General features: G+C 30.6%; 2 protein-coding genes across 2 annotated transcripts in view; one reads left to right on the forward strand and one right to left on the reverse strand.

The window, feature by feature from the left end:
• Positions 1-594: 594 nt before the first annotated feature.
• On the forward strand, positions 595-14,553 carry LOC145258263 (pro-neuropeptide Y-like). The gene is made up of 4 exons (XM_080116245.1): positions 595-1,096; positions 8,955-9,155; positions 11,476-11,552; positions 14,381-14,553. The coding sequence occupies exons 2-4, from the start codon at positions 8,980-8,982 to the stop codon at positions 14,383-14,385; spliced, it is 258 nt and encodes an 85-aa protein (XP_079972371.1). The 5' UTR covers positions 595-1,096; positions 8,955-8,979; the 3' UTR covers positions 14,386-14,553.
• A 4,351-nt stretch (positions 14,554-18,904) lies between these two features.
• LOC145258264 (carbohydrate sulfotransferase 1-like) overlaps positions 18,905-22,290 on the reverse strand; it is a 209,328-nt gene continuing 205,942 nt past the window's right edge. The window contains exon 7 of the mRNA XM_080116251.1: positions 18,905-22,259. Coding sequence (XP_079972377.1) covers positions 21,440-22,259 — 820 coding nt within the window. The 3' untranslated portion in view covers positions 18,905-21,439. The remainder of the gene's footprint in view (positions 22,260-22,290) is intronic.

The raw sequence follows: 22,290 nt of genomic DNA on the forward strand, positions 1-22,290 counted from the left end.
AGCGAAAACCCAGTAAGGGAATCGCTTGGCCTGACGAAGCGATTCCCTTACTGGGTTATGTGTAGCCATTTGTTCACTCTTCCACACATGAGTTAATATTTCTATCTTTTTGGCGCACGTAATTCTTTTATGAAATGCTTTCCCTCGTTTTCTGCGTCGCTCTGTCTATGTCTCTATCTCTCCCCCACTCTCGTCCTCTTTATGTTTGTGTTATCTCTGTCACTTTTTCTTTTCATCTCTGACTGTCTTTTTTATTTGTTTTTTTATTTGTTAATTTTTTGTTAGTTTTTTTTTGTAAGTTTTTTTTATTTGTTAATTTTTTGTTAGTTTTTTTTTTGTAAGTTTTTTTATTTGTTAATTTTTTTGTTAGTTTTTTTTGTACGTTTTTTTTATTTGGCTCCTCACTTTGCTCTTTTCTTCAGTTTAATCGATTATTCCCTCTTATCTCTCTATCTTTTATCCTGTTTCTCTTTTCTTTCTTTATCTCTCTTTTTCTCTCTTTCTCTTTCTCTTGTTTCTATTTTATTTATCTCTCCCTTTCACTGGCCAACAAAGGCCCCCTCCTTACTGGATGCTGCATTCTCCTTTCAATCTATATTTCAAAAGCATTATCAATTGTGATCAAACTAATGTTTTATCTTTCTATCCACGGTCTATTCTGACTCTAATGAAATATCCACAAAGAATAAAACCAAAGCCGGTCTTTTCTCGCACGTCAAGAAAGCATTGAATTCTGTCTAAAAGCTCAACACTCTCCCTACAGCGTTGTCCAGCATCTCTCAGATGTTAATTCTATTATTTTACCATTTTTCTTTGGCACCTACGGGCCAGTCAAAGAATTCTCTTCATGTTGCGTAACTTCTTCATAGAATCGTTAATGTTAACGAATTGTAAAGCCAACGTCGGTCTGAATTAACGAAGAAATGAATTTGCATAACTCAAAACGTCGGACTAATAGCCGAAGATATCAAATCTAGCATCTGCTATTGACAGGAGCTGCCCGCCGCCAGGGCATATATACCGTCGGTTATTTTCCTCTATAACCACTCTTTGACACTTCTCTTCCTGAAGACGATTCTGTTCCCAAAGACGATTGGTAAGACAACCACTTTTTTTATCTGATTTCTTTTCACCATTAACCATTTTTTTTCTTTTTTACTTCAAGTAAATTTAATGCGTACTTGTTGCCTTTTCGGTAAATCTTATACATGCATCGCAAAATATTTTAATAAAATTAAACTTAAAAAGTTACTTACTTTCAAATATGTAAATATTTCAACACAAAAATTACAAGTCAAATACGCAAAAGTAATTTCACCGATTCGATAAAATTCTGAAAATATTTTAATGATAGTAAAAGATGGGCCATGTGTGCGAAATTATAACTAAGGTAGTCAACTAGCATCTAAGCAATGGTCACGACTTCCGTTTGTGCGAACACTCAAGATTGTCATTTTATTCGCCTGAATTCGGCGTTTAATAGTTTTTAATTCCTTTCATTCACGTGGAAATTGTTTATGATCCTGAGGTAGTGGTTCAGAAAATAGAGCATAAATTGGTTTCCTGGCAAGTTTTTTAATCTCTAATGGCCGGCAGGAATTGTTAATTATACTGATGATTGCGTAATCATGAATATATATATATATATATGTATATATATATATATATATATATATATATATATATATATATATATATATATATACACGGGTGTTTGAGTCTACGTACATTTTTGTCGTCATTCTGTTTAAACACTTAATACAGGATTAGTACTTTAGAATCCTTGCAAGTTGTGGAATTCAATGCTAACTAAGCAAGTAGTCATAAAACGTAACCATTCTCCATACACACACAAATTAATAGACTTGTGGCCTAAGCATACTTCCACACACACAAACACACACACACACACACACATATATATATATATATATATATATATATATATATATATATACCAGTTAAGCCAAAAATGTATTAAAATAACTATTTTAAATACTTTTTGAGCCCAGGCTAAATACACAAATACACATGCATATAATATATATAATACATATATATATATGTGTATGTGTGTGTGTGATGTTTAATTGAACTGTACTATGTATTAGTTTTATCAACCATCGACACGGAAACGTTTTAGAAAATAAGTAATTTGCTTTTGATATGAAATAATATATCCCTTTAAGTCATATAATCATATAATGTTTAAACAGCAAATTTCGTTAACATGATTCATTGAGCACATTGTAAGAATCGTTATATATATATATATATATATATATATTAATCATATCAGATGCACAGTGAATGCACAATAATAAACGATAAGGAATGTAGCGTATTTTAACATTTTACTGCAATTTGATGCCTTATCCAATCCTTTAAAGTGTCTTCATAAATTGCTTACAGTTTATATATATATATATATATATACATATATATATACATATATACATATATATACGTTTTATTTTTTATTACCGTATCTTTCTGTTAATTTACATTATTGTTTCAGCTACCCGGGTTGAAATTATTAAAAACAAATAGTGTACGTAAATGGATACAGTGAATGTAAATACACCACTATCTTATTCTGATAAATAAAAAGAAAACAAAAGCAAACATTGTTCAGATGTTTGGATTATCAAAACGATTCTCATCATTAAAGGAAGAAAAATAAAAGATATTTCGGTATCAGCGTGAAAAAAGTTCATGTTTCGAAATTTTTATTACTAAAAAGCAAATATATATTGGCAACATTTGTCATTTAAAAGTTATTCAAATGAACACATGCAAATAGAAAAATATATTTTTAAATAACCTTTTTTATCTTGGTAAGCGAGAATATTAGAAAATTACGAAAATGTATGAGAAATTATCATTCGAATTATTCAATCAAAGCATAAAAATAAAATAAACACTGTGCAAACATAATCAACGTTTAAGTATATATATATAGCTTATATATATGTAGCTTCCTCAGACCCTGGGTTCTGTAAAAGCTACAGACGGCCCAAAAAATGGCCGAGTAGCTGAAACAATAATGTAACTTAACAGAAAGATACGGTAATAAAAAATAAAACGCATATTTGCTCTACAACAGTATTGAGCAATTTCTTCAGTTTTTATTAATTACCATTTCCACTAAATATATATATATAATTTTCTGAAGGTACTAAATATATATATATATATATATATATATATAATTTAACATTTGTACATCGTTTTTTCATTATGTGTCTATCGTTCTATCTAGTTATCTACTTACCTATCTCTCTTAATATATATATATATATATATATGTGTGTGTGCGTGTTCAAATTCAAATTTCATAACAGTAGCACACACGCACATATATATATATATATATATATATATATATATATATATATATATATATCCATGTATAAGAAACATTAGGAATTATGATATTAATAAAAAGTAATGTTTCAATTAAAAAAAGAACGAAAAAGCTGTAATGATACATAATAAAGTCTAGTAAATTCACTGGTGGCAGTGGACCTGATTTTGTATTTGTGTTTCAGTTTTTACGGCATACTTTTGCTGTATTTTCTTTCTGAATATTTACCATCTTATTTGTATCAAACATTAAATCTAAAGTTACTTATTTATATGAGAATCATATATATATATATATATATATATATATAAATATATATATACAGGACTTCTGATAAATTTATTATTTTGACTTTGACTTTCCATGTCTCACTGACTTTAGCAAATAGGGTGCATACCTTTATAAGTATTTGCTAATATTTTCTCTCCTCTGATGAGATGGTAGACATCGAAACCCTATAGGTTAATGAGATTAATTTTCTAAAGCATTCTTTGTCTTGCTTAGAATAATAAAAATTCTTTGATATGAAACTCAACCACTTCATTTCATTTCAATGAGAGTTTTTTGAAATTCATTGAATTACAATCTAATATATATATATATATATATATATATATATATATATATATATATATATATATATATATATATATAAATTGATGACATGATATTGGTATTAAAAATTTTCATTTCTATTTATTTAAAAAGAAATACAACTTTATTACATATGGGTCGTGAAATTGCATTCATCTGCAAAAGATCTAGCTAGATTAACCTCGTTCTATTTCCTTGGTTACCCTGCCTTTGAAAAATAGCAACCTTAATATATATATATATATATATATATATATATATATATATATATATATATATATATATATATATATATATATATATATATATTTATATTTACGTATATATATATATATATATATATATATATATATATATTTATTTATTTACCAGTGGCGAAAAAACCGGGCTAGAGTGCTCAATGTGTAGTCAGAGCAGTATATAGGAAATTTATTACTGTGAGTCCAGAATGAGTTTACAAATTGTTTCAGCTAGAGGAAAATCCTCAAAGAGAGGAAAAAATCCAACTAGCATCGTCAGAATTCATAGATGGACTAAGTTATAAAGTCAAATAAGAATGGAAAAATCGTAGATAAAGGGGAGTTAGAAAAGAAGGGGGAGTGGTAGGGAGAGGACGTTGGAGTTTAAAGTAGTAGGAGTGTATTAAATAAGAGAGGGTTTATAATTAAATATTAATTATGTGTAAATTCTTATATACGTTTTTTTTAACAGTTTAAACTTAAAAGACGCTACTTTTATTGATAACGACATAAGTAACAGTTAATTTAAAGGATCACCATGGCAACAGGTTGGAGAGTTAATGTTAGTGAAGGAACGGGTTGAAAATGGGGTTTAAAGTAATTTAGCCGGGCGGGGAGAGATTGAAAGATATTTATTGTTTATAAAAGAAAAGGAAAAATAAGTTAATGAATTATACTTTACAGGTTTATTTTGATAGTATAATGATATATATAATTAAATATAATATATATATAAATAAATAAATTAGCCGGGCAGGTAGAAATTATACGTTACGGGTTTATTTTAATAAAATAAAATAGGTGGAAGCTTAAGTAAGTAACTTAAATAATAGATAAAAAAACATTTTTAATAAGTGACACACAAATACAAGCACACGCATAAATATGTACAGCAAATGCACATACGTAAATGGGGGAAAAGCACATGCGTGATTACACATACATATATATATATATATATATATATATATATATATATATATATATATATATATATATATATACATATATATATAAACATACATACACATACACAAACATATATATATATATATATGCACACATACACAGATACGTAAAAATACACGCATATATACATATATAAACATGTATGTAAATACACATATATATATAAGAAATTTGTATTTCCACGAATGAAACCCAAATAAAACCTTAAGAAAAATCCAATGGATTTAGGAAAGTTGCAGTTATATACTCCGGATATATTCTGTTGTATGATAACATAATCTGCTTTCTTTTTTCTCCAATACATCACACGCAGCAAACTCGTACATATTGGTCAACTCCAGCGATAAATTGCTATTCTAAGGTAGACGTTATGCATTAATTTTATTTCAATGGTTAATAGCTACATTTTTTCAAGAATAATGATTAATAGTTAGTGCAAACTTTTCTCATCGATATAAATTGTAAGTAATTGAGTCTATCAGAAGATGAATTCGAATGAAATTTGGTTAGAAAGAGTGTTATTTATATGTTTCTTGCTTGTTTAAATTTCCACATAGGTTTTCGTTGTTTATCAATAAACTTTGTAAATTTAGCCTTTGTAATTATCGCTTCCTCTTGTCTTAGCTTTTTCATGTATAGTGTTTCTGGCACATTGTTGTCTTCTTATTTATATGTAAAGATTTATAAACTTCTTATTCATCATCATTCAGCTGACAATCTATCTCATTTATCCTTATCATCGATCGTTTTTAATTTGAACAAGTTGTGACATTAGTAAAAGTAAAACCCATCGACAGGATGGCTTATTACATGCCGGATTCGTTCACAGGAATATGATACAAACAATTTGAAACGTAAAAATAATATTAGACTTTATAAATTTATGTGTTATATTGTTTAAAATTATCTTATTTTCAATAACAAAGACAACGTCAACCTGGCATTGCAGTGATAAAAAATCATATAGAGAAACGCATATTCCATGCTAATCATTAGCTTTATAAAGTTTCATATGTTTGTATATTAATATGAATATTATTCACTCCTAAACTAATTAACCGATCATTATGAATTCCTAAAGAAAATATTCCAGAAGTAAGAAGTTTACACGTGGGTTCTGTTTAGTTTAATTTAACTTTGTGCAAAGGAATTTAAAACTTTCTCGTTCAATAAAATGTTCAGTTTGAAATTCTGTACAGGTTCCTAAAAGCGACTAAAGCGTTCTATACTTCAAAAAGATGCACTTTAAGAAAGGGTAAGAGATGTCATCGACTGAATCGTTCTGAATATATCAACCCGAAATAGAAGCATAATCCGAATAATCCCAATGGTATAAATTTATTTATAATGCTAAAAATAGATTGTGCATAATTCTTTGGAAAAGCGGTTTTGTCTTGATATATACGAAAGCATGAATAAATATATTAAAAGATAACTGGCATTTATATGAAAGAATTCGAACTTTCAACCTGCTTTCATAATTTTCAGTTCGCCAATGCGTTTGTTCTGTTCGTTATATGGCGTCACAGTTCAAGAATATGTTTAATTACATTGTTCCAATTTTAAATGTGTTCAGTTTTACAAAAAAAACACCTGGATTTTATTAAAAGATTAAGCCAATTAATTTGAATTCCAAAAGATTATATATAAAAAACTTAGATAACTTTTTTTTAATGAATTGATAGAAATTTCTATTAGTTTTACGATTTAATATTTCTATTTTAAAATTTGGCCAATTTATCGCGCTAAAAGCTAATTTTATAATTTGCAATAAAAATAAACGAAAAATAACATGATTATGCGATCGATATCCTAAGATTAGCATATTTTCATATTGTTTTGCAAAACGACATCTCATTAATTTAATATTATTCTTATTGTTTTTAATACAATTATCATTTTCATGTTATTATTACACATAGTTCTATTTATGTGTATTTTTATGTCGAGGATAGGAATTTTGTATTTTGAGTGATAAGCGTATTTCCTGTTATTAGTTGAATTTATTTTGTGGTTAAGATCTGGTTCTACATCTCAAATAAAAAAAAATATAAGTGATATCTCACCAAACGCACGTTCACATCGTGGTCAAGGAAACAAGTCAGTGATTATCTTTCGATCCACGTTAATTTCATGAAGAAATAAGATTCAACCGTAATGTATATATATATATATATATATATATATATATATATATATATATAATTTTTAGAATGTGAGAAAGAATATATAATTATCTTAAAAGCCAGACAACATCGTAGTTCACAAGAGCCATTAAAAACAACAAACCGGAAATCGAAGACTGGAGTTTCGCCCTAAGGCTCTCATCACGACAAACTTACCTAACCAGCAATAAGCAATAAACAATATAGGTTTATTCCACTGTTGGATTTTCATTGCGGTTTACTTAATCTGTGATAAATAGTAAACCGTTCTTGTTTACGACGCGTTTGCTCAGTTAGTAGAGTGCTTGCTTCATATGCAAGAGACTCGGGTTTCGGAATCCTGAGTTCGAATGTGTCTAACTGATGAGCACAAATGAGGGCGAAACTGGGGTCTTGGGCTCCCGGTTTGTTGGTTTTCATATTCATCCAGGAACAAATCGCTTTGCTGTATTATATTCGTTTTGTACGGCTAGAGTAGCACTTGTTCCAGATCCAGGATGAAACCATCATCAATCAAGTTGATAGTCAAAAACTCTCATCACTGAACGAGACTAGTACTGATAAATAGTTTACGATCTATATTTGTTTTCTAAATGTTGACCAGCACGTTCACACTGTTCTATTTATTTATTTGCTTATTTACACTGTGTTGTTCATTATACAACTTTCGATATGATTTAACCACATTACTCAACCCGAAAAAGAGGCCATATACTCATTCGCAGTCGGTTTTGTGTGTGTGTGATTTTAGCATTTTTTATATAAATTTAAGGAATTTTAATACATATTCATATGTTTCTTAGAACAGCCTCCCATGGAAATTTCGTTTTTTTTTTTGTTTTTTTTTTGTGCATAGTCAAATCTCTTGCAAGAATCTAACAGGCGTATACGACAGAAACTGTTTTAATGTACGTTTATCAATCAAAGCGTTTCATCTCACGTAAAACCTCCAAATATTGAAACCCAATTCTCATAATCTTCAGTGTTTTTGTTTGTTTGTTTTAAAAATTAAATAGATATGATGCGAATAGAAACTATTTTTATTCTTGTATCTTTGTAAATTGGATTTTCGTGAAGTTTAATTGAATTGAGGAATTTATAGTTATATTTGATATACGCTTTGATCACAAGAGTTATAAGTAATCAAAACAAAAACCACTAAACATTGTCTATTGTAAACGTGAGCAGTTTCGTAAAACATTGAAATGGATCTGGAATTAATTTTATTTTAAAATCTATTACTATATATATATATATATATATATATATATATATATATATATATATATATATATATATTGTATTAGTAAAAGGTGAATCTGCATGGGTTATTACACCGTAATATTAATTAGCTTCAGTTCGTGTCGATCGGTTAGAAATCTTCCTTCTATAAATTACGTATATTTTCATAATTCATCGTGTCTTTGGTACAATTAAAAATATTAATATTGATCCCAAATCACATTCCTTAATTGCTTATTTGATTGTCCTATTCTTTCATATTTCGTCGCTTGTTCCCATGTGTCAGAATGCAATTTATTCTATAGAAACCTTCAATTTCTGAATATTTTCCCAACTTAAAACGATTAAGATTCATTTGTATTTTTCATCTTTCTTCAGATCACTTATAACCCGTTCTCTCACCATGCAGAAGTCTCTTATCGCTGTTTTTGTTATCGCCACCGTCCTCATCGTCCAAATATCCAGCCAGGAAATCATGCTTTCTCCGCCGAGCCGACCTGCTGAATTTAGAAATCCGAAAGAACTTCGCGAATATATGAAAGCTCTAAACGAATATTACGCCATTGTTGGAAGACCAAGGTAAACTTAACCATCTCTTTATGAATATGACATGTTTGCTTTATAATCATAAGCTGCACAGAATTATGTATTCTATCCTTGAAAAAGTCATAAAATAAAATTTTATATTTAATTATTCCCACGAAAAACCCCAGAAGAAATTATTTCAAACTTGAGAATTTTATTACGACATAGTTTACTATATTCACCTTTTTACTCTCATTATTCTAACTTGTAATCATGTTAAAATCGTAATTTATTTCCCATGGCCAATAATGATCATTTCATATTTACTATTATTATTTTAACAAAGTTATATCTAAAAAAAAATGTCTTGCTCGTTGTGTGCGCAATGCATCTTGCCTTAATTTGGCGATTACTTGGTCTTGGGGATAATTGCTTCTGTTTTTGTAGGGTTTGCTTGTTTTTAAAATGTGGATACCTATATTTTCTCTACGTCCGATTAATCTAAGCTTTAGAATCGCTTCTCACGCTTACTACCGTTTGGCGATTTTTTGTAGGGTGAGATGGGTTCGCTTTTGAATTTGGCTAGTACTTTCCGTCTGATTTCAGCATTTTTGCAAACATTAGTCCCTAAACGAAAATTAAGCATTTAAAATCATATGTCGACAATTCTGTGATTCTAAAGTCGTTACAGTGCTTGTTTACGACTGACGCTAATGCTAAATAATCTCCATCGTCCAAATCAAACCATTTTCACTTTTTGTAGAGAGTAAAGTATTAGGCTGAAATGTTCTGATAGTAACTTCAGTGTTTCTGCGAGCACCAGAGCAGTGTTTTTTTTTTTGTTTTTTGTTTTGTTTAGCTAGGATGTAGTCCACGAATATGCTGTGTTTAGTAGTTCTTAACTTTCGTAAAATAGTTTTTCACATTAGATCAGTCTTCACAATCGACGTTGGACAATAACTAAAGGAATGGTACTATTAAAATCTTGTTAGATGTGTTCGCCCTTGATGACACCTTACCAATAAGTGTTTGGAAATACCAGTTGCTGTATGCAAAAGGCGGTTCTGATTGTCTTGCAAGCCTAAAATCGGTAATAATCTGTAAATATAACGACAATAACAGACCCCTTAGGTTATTCGTTTTGATCTGTACCAAACAGACATTTACCGGCAAATACATAATTCATTATACGCTACAGTATATTAAACATGTGATGTGATTAAAGTAAGCAACATCTTTCAAGGTATTCGAAAAACATCTAGTTGCTTAAAAATATATATTTATTCTTACTTTGTTTAGATATTCAATACCGTTATGTTCATGGGGAGTGTGAAACTGGACTAATCAATGCGGATGAGAAGAATTGGTTATATTCAGTTCAAGAGACAATTCAACAATGGTTAAAGGAAAAGGGTTACGTCTTTTTGTTAGTTTATAAAACTCAGTTCAACAAATCGATTAGTATGAGTTAAACTCCCATTTATTGCATTCATTGTTGTGGATTTTTTGTCATCGTATTTATTTGCATTCTGTTGTTAATCTACCTATCTTATTAACGTTTCAATGTTGGAAGGACTTTTCATTTTAATAAGCGAAAACTATTAGTAAAAAAACAAACCGCATCGTAAACACGCAAATTGAATGGACGTATCTTGTTTTAGATACGTCCAAGTACTTTTATAAAACTCTGTATCTGTCAGTCTATCACGCTAAAGCATGAAATAGCAATTTTATCAATCTCCTTTTCGATCCAACACAAAGCGGCACCCACTTGAGACGGGTTGAACAGGCTTCCCCCAAAGGATCAAGTTTCGTGGAAATATAAAATTCACAAACGATCGCCAATCACCAGTCACTTGTATATTCCTATCAGTGGAGATGATTACGTCAGGCTTTTGCAGTTATTGAGTCGACGTCCTCCTGTATATTACTTAAATTCGATGATCAAACAAGAACCGTTTTGTAAACGTAAGTATGCTGCATCAATTTCTTATGGTTTATTTAAAGGGAAATTTTGGACGCATCAACGCATTTCTATGACCAGTGACATGCAATGGAGGGGGCGAAGATAGAGCGGTGGCCGCGGGTGTCCATCCTTTTCATAATATTTCTCAGTACCATTTATTATCTTTAAGCCTTGGAGCATGCAATCGTGACAACACTCGATCAGGATGAATCATCTGTACATCACTGACATAAGAGATCCGTTACTTCGTCACTCTGTTCGAATAAACTCTGTTGCACAAATTTTGAATTTAAATTCAAACTACCATTTTCATTGCAAAGCTCTAACATCGATTAAACAAATCTTAAGCATGTGTCTTCTTTTTGGTAATCTTTTAATCATGATTATTTGCAATATTCTTTTCTCAAGATTTGGTCGCAGCATTTTAACTAAAAGATTTGCTTCAAACACTTTCAACGAAGCACTGAAAAGCGATGAAAGCAAGGGTGAGTGTTATTTTCTTCTTTTATATTATTTTTGTTTTTATTATTGAAAACTAACATGGAAACTGATTGGTAGAAATAATTCTAAACCTAATTATTACCCAACAATATATAAAAAAAATCACAAAAACAATTAGTGATTCATTATTACCCAATCACTGCAAAAAAGAATGAAACCGCCATTTGTGATGATGATGAATTGACAGGATGAGAGCTCTATCACATTTTGATAATGGCGTGTACAAATAAATTGTCGTGAAGTGAGTTCGCTAATTTTCTATAACAGCATAAATATTCAAAATTGGCTAGTCAGAATTTAAGTGAAATTTGTCAGTTTCGATGCTATATAGGTCCAACTTAAAAAAAAACTGGCCATTCTAAAACATTTTAATACACAAAATTATAGCAATCATTCGAACATAGCTGCCGATCCCAAATTCGACTTCCAAAGACAGAGTAGCAAAAACTTTTCTCCATATAATTTATCTCCTCCCACATACCCAGTGTCACCAGTGCAAAATTTTACATAGAGGACACAATTTTTACAGCACCGCATAATTTCATAGCAGTAATATATTTACATTATGCTCTGAGAACTATGGATGACCGTTACTATAATACACAGACATTAAAACAATTCTTTCAACATCTATTTAAACGTAATAACACGAATTATGCATACAGTTACTGGCATTTGTATATACGTAGCCAGTTCGTTTATATAGAAAGCCGGATGTATGAATAGTCTATACACTTATAAGCTAATGAACATCCCTGCATATTTATTTAGATACAATAAAACGATATATTACTACAAGTTCTGCCATACGTAGATTTACATAAACTGTTCGATTATTTTCAGAATGGAGAGCAAATTTTAATAAACCATCACTTTCTTAAATAGAATTTCCGTAGTTTTCATACTTTCTTAAAGTCAAGATGTTATTTAATATTAGGTTGGTGCAAAAATAATGTCTTTTTTTGACGTTCATCTATATACACGCATGAGCAAAAAAATGGACCAAGAGTGAAAGAAGGAAGAAATCGATTTTTTTTATATTTTTCCATGCATTTTTGTTAATTTTAGCTGAAAATTTCTATTTTGCAGATCATTATTATTATTATATCATATAATAATAAGTGCAAAAATTAATCCTAAAATTGTTAAGACCGCATCTTGGCGAGGATATAAAAACCCTAATTGCAGGATTAAGGCAATCCAAAATGACCTACAAGCAGATTTTTGATATTTTAAGAAAAGAAAGTGTGAAAACATCATGAAGCGAATTGGTCAAAAGTTTGAAGTCGAACGCTTCGTAAAAGGGAAATCTGGATCTGGTCGCCCTAGAGCATTCACATTGAAGGGGGCAACATGCTTAAATTAACTGTTTTGAAGGACCGAAAGAAAACTTATGTTGACCATAGCAAAGAATTCAAAACAGGGGCTGCAAATTCTCTTTCTAGATATACAATATCAAGACGAATGAAAGAAATAAAATTTTCTTCTAAAAGGTGTGCAAAGAAGCCATTTTTATCTAAGAAGAACATCAATGATAGAAAGAGATTTTTCTCGTGTTATGGCAAGAAAGATACAGACTGGTTCAGGAATGTTTTCTGGTTAGATGAATCAAGATTTTGTCTTGTTAATGATGCTCCTGATGCTCCCGAACGGTGCAATCGAAGAACTGGAGAAAGATTTTCGACAATGGCATAAATTGACAATTAAATACAGTAATGAAGGTATGGGGAACTTTTATTGCGGCAGGAGTTGGGAACTTATTAGATGTGAGAAGTCACTCAATGCAAAGGAATAAATTCGATTATTAGAAACAGGACTGTTACCAAGTATCCAGAAGCTGGGAATATCCCAGAACATTATTTTTCAACATGATAATACCCCCCTGCACACACTGCTAAAATCACAAAGAAATGGTTTTCTGATAATTCAATTGATGTGATATTTTGGCCAGGTAAAAGCCCCGATTAAAACCCAATCGGGAATATTTGATCCATAATATCTCGCGCATTAGCTGGAAGAACTTTTTCGAACAATGACAAACTGTGGGAAGCTGTGCAAAGCGAATGAAATATCATCTCCTCTTCACAGTGTTCCACTTTGGTTAAGAGCATGTCTAAAAGGATTAATCTTTTAAAGAAACTAAAAGGGAATGCGATTCCATCTGAAGCATTTATTAAAGTAAATGTCTTGTTCTGTGTTATTAGTCTCGTTTAATTTTCCTTGTTAAATTGTTCTTTGTTCAATATAGCTTTTAATGCAATAAAATGTATAAAATTTGTTTGGCCGATTTTTTTTTTTTTTTGCTCACAAGTGTATATATAAAAACGTCACTATTTTGCGCCAACCTAATACCTATCTTTAGAACGGTTTGCCAAATAATTCTACACTTTCTACAACAAGCTTAAAATCATTTAGTGCGATGTTATCAGGTTTTGTAGTTCATGCTTCAATTTAACAATGCTATCATTACTTCACCCAATGAGACGTACAGATGTTCCATTTTGTTAAATTATTCTTGCATATTCCTTCCAAGCAACGCGTCCATGCTAGTTAAATATAAAAAATACTTAATCATTATGAAATTAATTAATTAAATAATTAACAAGTTCTGAAAATTTAATTGAAATTGAACATATCCATGATTGTAAGATTTTCTAAATATTGTAATTGCGTCAATATTTCAAATTAACTGCCCTAAGTTCAATTCAACGGTACCTATATAATTCTGCCCTGCTTAGAATTGTCTTTTTGAGTTGGTTGCCTTGAATAATATAACTAACCATCTCTTATTTTCTGTTTTTTTTTTCTCTAGAATAAACCATTGGCACAAATACTTTGGAAAGAATGGCTCAATATTTTCTCCCAAACGATCATCATCGTCTGAAAAGGAATGACATTTTGTATTTAACGTACTTGGTCAGACTTGTGACAATCTCGAACCACAGTTGACGCATATGTACAATAAAGGAATTACTTAAGACTTTCGATATTTTTCTTGTTTATTATTAAAAGAAACTTGTAATAAAAATCCATGTGTTGTTATTTAATTGTGATCCTATTACACAGGAAGAAACCCGTGGTTATTTTTTTATCCCATCAGGTTTTTTTTTGGGGGGGGGGCCTTCTGTTCGTCTGTCGTCGTAAAGATGTAAATAAATATCGGGGATTCTGTATAAATGCACAGCCACGTTCAATAATCTTAGCAGTATAAATTTTGGGTTACATTGAATTCATGAAATATGCTCAGTGTTGAAATGCCAAAGTTTTTATTAAATTCTTGAACCGATTGGTTATTACTTATCATTTGTTTTATGTCATTTAATCCTATCAGCATTTTATTTCCGATTCGTGCCATGACAGTATTTAGGAGGAATACCCCCCACTGGGAACAACTTTTCCCGCCGATCATTCAGATTCGGATATTATTTGATAAGACGCATATTTTGTTTATTCACCGGTTCTTCATTTTGATGTCAACATATTGAATGGGTAATGAGCTAACAATATTATCATTGTTTTATCGACTGAGACGTATTGATGTCACATATTGACAAATCATTCTTATATATTCCTCCCGAGCAACACCTGGAAACAGGCCATGCTATCAACATTACTAATGTGATCAATTGCTGCGTTTCTTTTAAATCACAAAATCTTCACTTTATTTGAATGAATTATTGTATTCATGTCGCATATAATAAAAATATTTAATCCAATTAATGACGTTAGAACAAACCGATGTATTCGAACGTGATTCTAACCCCTTCAAATTGCCGATTTGTTACGAAATTTTGTCTACATAAATATTTTCTTTGCCATAGAATAATGTTCTCTTTTCATCAGAGCAACTTAAAAATTTACATTTTTTTCTTTTTTAAAATTATGTAATTATTTATTCATGAAATATGTATATTCGAATATATGTATATTACATATAGGATTGTGTATATTTAAATTATTTTTATTTTTCATTATTACTTGAATACTTATTGAAAGCAAATTACAATCGTTAAAATAAAATGAAAATGTTTAATTGCGATTTTAAGAAATAATTAAATTGTAAAATTTACTTTTATCAGTATTAAAAAAACATTCAAAATTTGAAAAGTATTTCAAACTATCGAATAAAATATAACTTCTGAATTTAACATGCTTTGCAAATACTCGTTTACAGCAACGTTACCTTAACAGCAGTAATTATAATTTATTAAATGTAGGTCAATAAATATTTTCAGAACCAAATAATAGCGTCATTATTAAACTTCTTAAGTTTCTCAATGATGTTTAGAAAAGGCTAAATAATAAAGGAAATAATAGTTTAAAATGCATTAATTTGCATATGAATTAGCTACGGTAAAAAAAATCCGAAAGAAGTAGGAGTTAGTTTTTGGCATCGAAGAACACGTTAGGATTTAAGAAATCGTACAAATACTCTCAACCTTGTCTTTTTATTATTAGATATTATTAAATTACAACCTATTTTCGACACGAAAAAAGTAAAGTTGATGCGACAGAAACGAGAGTCGGATTTTTTTAAGATAGCGGAAGCGTCTTAATGAAAATTTTGAATACGCATTCGTGCGCTGGATTTTGAAAAGTGTCGTTGAGAACTTTAAATAAGAATTCGAGAGCCGGACTTTTTGAAAATTATCGTGTTACGCAAAAAATTTAATACACACTCGGGAGCGGGACTTTAAAAATTGTCGTGTTATTGAGAATTTTAAATAAGAATTCGAGAGTCGGACTTAGTGAAAATTGTTGTCGTTCTATGGAAACTGTTAAGTAAACATTCGAGCATCAGATTTCGGAAAATTGTCGCCATCGTGGAATTTAATAATTAATTTAAAGAGTCGATATTTTTTAAAAGTTTAGTCGTCGTATTATCGTCGTATTATCGAGAAGATTAAATTACAATTCAGATCAGACTTTTTAAATTGTCGTCGTCGTCGTCGTCGTCGTAATAATGACTCGACTCTGACTTTTTGTGTTTGAAAGTCAACAAGAATGTTTCTAGCCGTGTATAGAGGACTATTTAAGTTTAGCCTTGAACGGAGAGATTGTTGTGTTTAGTGGTGTGAAGTAAGTCAGCTGTGTCTGGTGGCATGTATTGAGAGTTAGCTGTGTCTGGTGTTGTGTAAAAAGTACTAGAGATGAAAGTACCACTCTCTCTCTCTCTCTCTCTCTCTATATATATATATATATATATATATATATATATATACATGTATATACATATATATATATATATATATATATATATATATATATATATATATATATATATATATATCGTAAAACAACAGTAATAAAATGAACCTGAACACATGGTAATGAAACGAATTATATAATTTTATTCTTACGCTCAAAATTCGTCGTTATTATTTATTCTTCTGATGGGGTGTTAGCATTCGTACAGCATCTCTTGGCTGTATGATTTTACTTCCTCTACAAGCCATTTTTTATACTAATGTCCAACATTGAAGACCGTTTCCTTTTAAGTTCGTAGATCGTGTTTGTTCTGTAGACATTTGAGTTTGCGGTACATGTTCATAGACTCTTATCTGGGAGTATTCGATACAACTGTATATTGCTCTCAACTGGTTATTGTGTAGTTTAGTAAATTATCTTAGATGTTTGGTTCTGTTATTTAATTTTTTTTTTTAATACCAATTTTTCATTGTAATAATATTCAATTTTTCATTGTAATAATATTCAATTTTTCATTGTAATAATATTCAATTTTTCTCTCGGTTTGAACTCTTCACATTAGTGTTATATTATTTGCAGTCTTATCAAATACTGACTGAATCTTTCTTTGTAATAAATTTCTTTAATTTGTGCTCCGCCCTTAAGTCTTCTGATAAACACTGGGAAACCGTTGTGGCAATTCGGTTTTAATTTTTATTCGCTTAATTTACCCACAAAGCGTTCTGCTTGGCTATTGGAACTGTAGAGCATTCACAAAATTTTCACAATTTTTATCCTTTATATATTCATAGGACTTTATTTTTTACTATCACTGCACAAAATTTTCTTTTCATTATGTGTTCATAATATTTCATCTTTTACTGCAAAAATGTTTGCTTTATATAATCATAATCTTTTACTAACACTTCAAACAAATTTTATCATAGCTCATATTTTACCCCACTACAAAAATATTCTTTGCTTTTACATATCTATAATATTTCATCTTTTACCAGCACTGGACAATTTTTTCTTAGAGTACCTAAACCCAAACTGATTTTCCAATAAACAAAGTTTCTTGTCGAAGTTTTCTCATCTTTGGGACACAGTGCCACGAAACTGCACCCTTTTATACTACAACATGGCTGTCTTCAAATTTTATATCCGCAGGTATTTGTTGAACTTTCTTCTTACATCAAATTTTGTCGATTCTATCAATCGTTTTATAACCTCTTATATCATCCAACTGAAATTCGTATTCATTCTCATTTTCTTTTGCATAGTAGCATGGTAGAAACTCCTGTTTTTGGGGAAACGTAAGACATTTTACATATATTCGACAATTGAAAATGTTTAGAGTTTGAATTCTTCAAATTCCTTATTCCCTATGCTTGCAAATGTAGTACAAAATGTCCATATCTTTAACGTTTAATAGCTCCAAATCTTCCAAGCAAGAATGATCTTTTTTATTCATTAAATCTTCGAAAATATATTACGTATGTCATTTCTTTATAATTGAACCAAAATTATTCAACTGAGAATCCTAAAAAAAGAATTAGAGTAACTTTTTATCGAATACTTTTCTATACTTTCTTATAATAATTGTTCAAATTTTATGGATGTTGCTTTTCGCTGTTTTTATTTTCCCGTATTTCCATGTTTTCATTACGCGGCTGTTTGTGTGCTTTTTCTTTTTTCTTTTGTTCACCTCAAACAAAACGTATTGCTACTTGGGCGTGAGGGGCTACTAATCAGGATGATATCAACAAAGTAAAATTATTAAGCAATAAAATGTCTATTCGCATTACATTTAAACTTTTGCATGTTGCAAAGAAGCAGGAAGAAACTAGTCAATTCAAAAATTTAGCAAGAAACTATTAGAGTATATGACTTTCCGGTATCTAGTGAATTTTTCTGATTGTTGGGCTAGTCGTGAGTATGGATGTCAAATAAGCACCAGTACTATGAGTTCATCAGAGCACATTCTTTCAAATATATGTAAAACAGGCACAAGAGTGCAACATAGTATTAACAGTTTTATTCGTCTAACATTCATCCATTTCAACAAGCGAAAATATTAACAAACACTAGACAAAATGGCGATGACGAAAAAAGGAAACAATGAAGAGAATAAACAGACCAGTATATATAAACTCGTATGTATAAAGACGTTTATTTGATGCATTGATCACGCATTGATGAAAATATTACAATTGTTTTAACTTTATGTTTTATTTGTGTTTCATTATTATTTTGTAAAGAATCACACTTGCATTGAATTCACTCAATATTTCAATATTATTAAACAGGTAATGGTTACTTTACATTTTTCGTAATGCAGGCAAAGTGCAAATTTTAGATATGTGGGTATATATAATATCTTATAGCAGTTCGGAATCCCTGCGTTGCAGTGTTCCAGGTCATTTTTGGAAAAAGTGTAGCACCTGTGTGCTTCCCTCTGATATTCCATAGGATTTTAATACATAACAATAGATAGAACTCCTTAGCCGTGGTGAAGGCAACCCATATAAAAAACATAATAGAAAAACTAATACGGCTAGAAAGAGGCGGTAAGTATTGTAAAACAATGTTCATTTTTGTGATGTTGTCACGAAAGGAAAAACAGCCTCCAATTAGTCACAATCTACTGCGAAAGTAGTAAGGTTTAAACAACCGTCATGACAATGCTCGTGACAGTGCACAGTCTGGTCTAACCAGAAGTAACAAACGATAATATAATTCAGTCAAATTTGCATTAAATTCAATCACTATTCTATTATAGTCCAACGCAAATTTATTTTAGATCATTTTCCTTCGTTCCTAGTTTTTTATTTACTTTCTTACAATGGAATATAAAAATGTTTCATCAAAACTAATTTTGTAAAACAAATATTATTATATTTTTGGTTCATTCATTTTCTTTTCTGTAATATAGTGTAACACTGTATAAATTATAAAAATGCATCAAGTGTTATATATGATTGGTTGGTACCCGCTTTTATCCCAACCTTTCCTACCTAAAGAATTTCTAGATAGATGAATAGATAAGTTTTATTTTAATTTGGATTCTAATTTAATTTTTTTTACATTTGTTGTTAATATTTGATACCAGTATAACATTTAGTGTAAGAGTATTGTTTACTACTGCTATTGGTGTCGAGATATCAGTCGTTTCTGTAATTTGATATGCATTAATTTTCATATCAATGAGGCGGAGCGCCTCCAAAAATGACGTAATAAAAAACTTGAAGTCGAGATAGCAAGAGAGTCGAGTTCTGAGAACCGAACTGAACAGGTCGGAATTTACAATGTTGGTCGAATGCTGACAAGAATACAATTTTTTAATTATAAGCTATTTCGGCGGAAAGCATTCCTTTCAAAGTCTTAGAAGTGGAAAATTGAAACGAGTCGCGTCGAAATTTGAAAGCGTCAGGAAAGGAAAGATTAAATGAGTCGCGTCGAACTTTTAAAATTGAACGCGTTCAGAAAGATTAAACGAGTTTGAAAATTGAAAGTTTCAAGAGATGGAAATAATAAACGATTCCCGCTGAACTTTGAAAATTGAAAACGTCGAGAAAGAGATATTATAATGTGATACAAGTCGAACTGTTTTCTAATCGTCGTCGGATAATGGAAAATTACGATTCGACTGACGTTTTGTGATCGGGAAGCTAATACAATCTAGTAGTTTTTTAAGAGACTAGTAGTGTTTGGCAGTGTTTTTAGGGGCTATTAGTATCTAGCAATGTTTAGTGAGGATAGTAGTGTCTAGCAGTGGTTTGATCGACTAGTAGTGTCTGGCGTTGTTGATAGTTGATGTGATTGCTAGTAAAGTCTAGCAGTTTTTTGTGTGGTTAGCAGTGTCTGGCAGTGGTTTGAGAGCCTAGTTGTTTCTAGCAGTGGTTTGAGAGACTAGTAGTGTCTGGCGTTGTTGGTAGTTGATGTAATTGCCGATCTTTGCACGGGGTTATGAGGTGATCTTAAAGTATCGGGGGATCTAGTTTGATAAGTATTAATGTTCATATCATTGGGGCATAGCCCCCAAAGTGACGTAATAAAATACCTTAAGTTGAGATTGCAGGAGAGTCGAGTTCTGAGAACCGAACTGAAGAGGTCGAAATTTACAATGTCTGTCGAATGCTGACAAGTGTCTATTATATTTTAATTATACTAGCAACATCACATAGATTTCTTAATCAACGAATATGACAGGCCTAAGTTATCTGACAACAATCTCAGCATGAACTTGATTATAGAATTCCATGCAATATTGAAAACAAAGGCGATTCTTTCGACTTAATATTTCTACTAAGTAATATCTGTAATAGTACACATTGTTACATGTGTGAAAAATCTGACTATAGAGTTTTCTATTACAATATAAAGACGTTACAGTTTTCTATTACAATATAAAGACGTTACAGTTTTCTATTACAATATAAAGACGTTACAGTTTTCTATTACAATATAAAGACGTTACAGTTTTCTATTTACAATATAACGCATCTAAAGACGTTACAGACTAAATCTATCTGGATTGTCGAGATGACTGAATGGATATATTTATTTTAATTTATTTTTATTTTTATTTTTATTTTTAAGAAACCCTTTGACCTGGTTTTTATATATAAAAATATTTTTTATTCATTTGTCACATGGCAAGTGTATTAAAACAAAAAATAAATCAAATAACAGACAAATCGATGTTTTCATTTTTGTGTAACAGATCCACTGAGAGAGTCTTCATTTGGGCAGTATTATTTGCCGGTAGAAATCCCAGTAAATTATATAACTGACGACATTCATGGTCAATGGCGCTGGCGAAGGGTAGTGACACCATACGTCTCCATTTCTGACTTGTAGCCCAAGAGTTTTTGTTGGATACTGCAAAAGGGTTGCCGCCTGTATGAAGCCCCATCATATTAGTCCGAATCCATTTTTCAACACGTTCCGTAAATGGAAGGTGTAAAAATTTGAAGAGACGTTTAGAACATTCAATTGGGTCTTTGCCCAGATCCTCATAATAAAGAGTAGCAACACGGTCTTTAAATGTCTCCTTTCGTATTAGTTTCATAGTCGCTACTGTATTTTCAAGCATGCTAGTACAAATGGTCTTAGCTTCGTCAGTAATATATTTCATACTAGCTCTGTAGATCCTCCGACGTGAGTTTAAGATTCCACGAGGGTCTCGAATCAGGTGGACTATTTTTAAATCTGGCACCGATTTCAACAGGATTTGAGCAGTTTCCATATTCAGCCGAATTACCTTGATTATTCGATTCAAAGATGTGTTACAGAGCTGTTCCAAAATTGGTAGACATTTAGTAACGACTGGCTCGATTCGACGTGAACCGATACAATCGTAAAAACTCTGACACGCGTTACATCCTGTAAGAGCCTTCTGCGTGATGACGTTAATATAAGATTGACGAAAGTCACAATTAAAATGACCTGAGAGCGTCTTGGTGTAGGCCCTCTTCAACGATTGGCTGTCTGTCAAACGCCTGAAAATAAATATTCAAAATAAAACCTTTA

This window comes from Euprymna scolopes, chromosome 33 (genome assembly GCF_053919585.1).
Source record: "Euprymna scolopes isolate OS-2025 chromosome 33, ASM5391958v1, whole genome shotgun sequence".
Lineage (NCBI taxonomy): Eukaryota > Metazoa > Mollusca > Cephalopoda > Sepiida > Sepiolidae > Euprymna > Euprymna scolopes.

Excerpts from the sequence above, each read along its gene's own strand:
- LOC145258263 (XM_080116245.1), top strand. The coding sequence starts at position 8,980 with ATGCAGAAGTCTCTTATCGCTGTTTTTGTTATCGCCACCGTCCTCATC. Across the intron at positions 9,156-11,475 it reads GCCATTGTTGGAAGACCAAG|ATTTGGTCGCAGCATTTTAA; the intron begins GTAAACTTAACC and ends TCTTTTCTCAAG.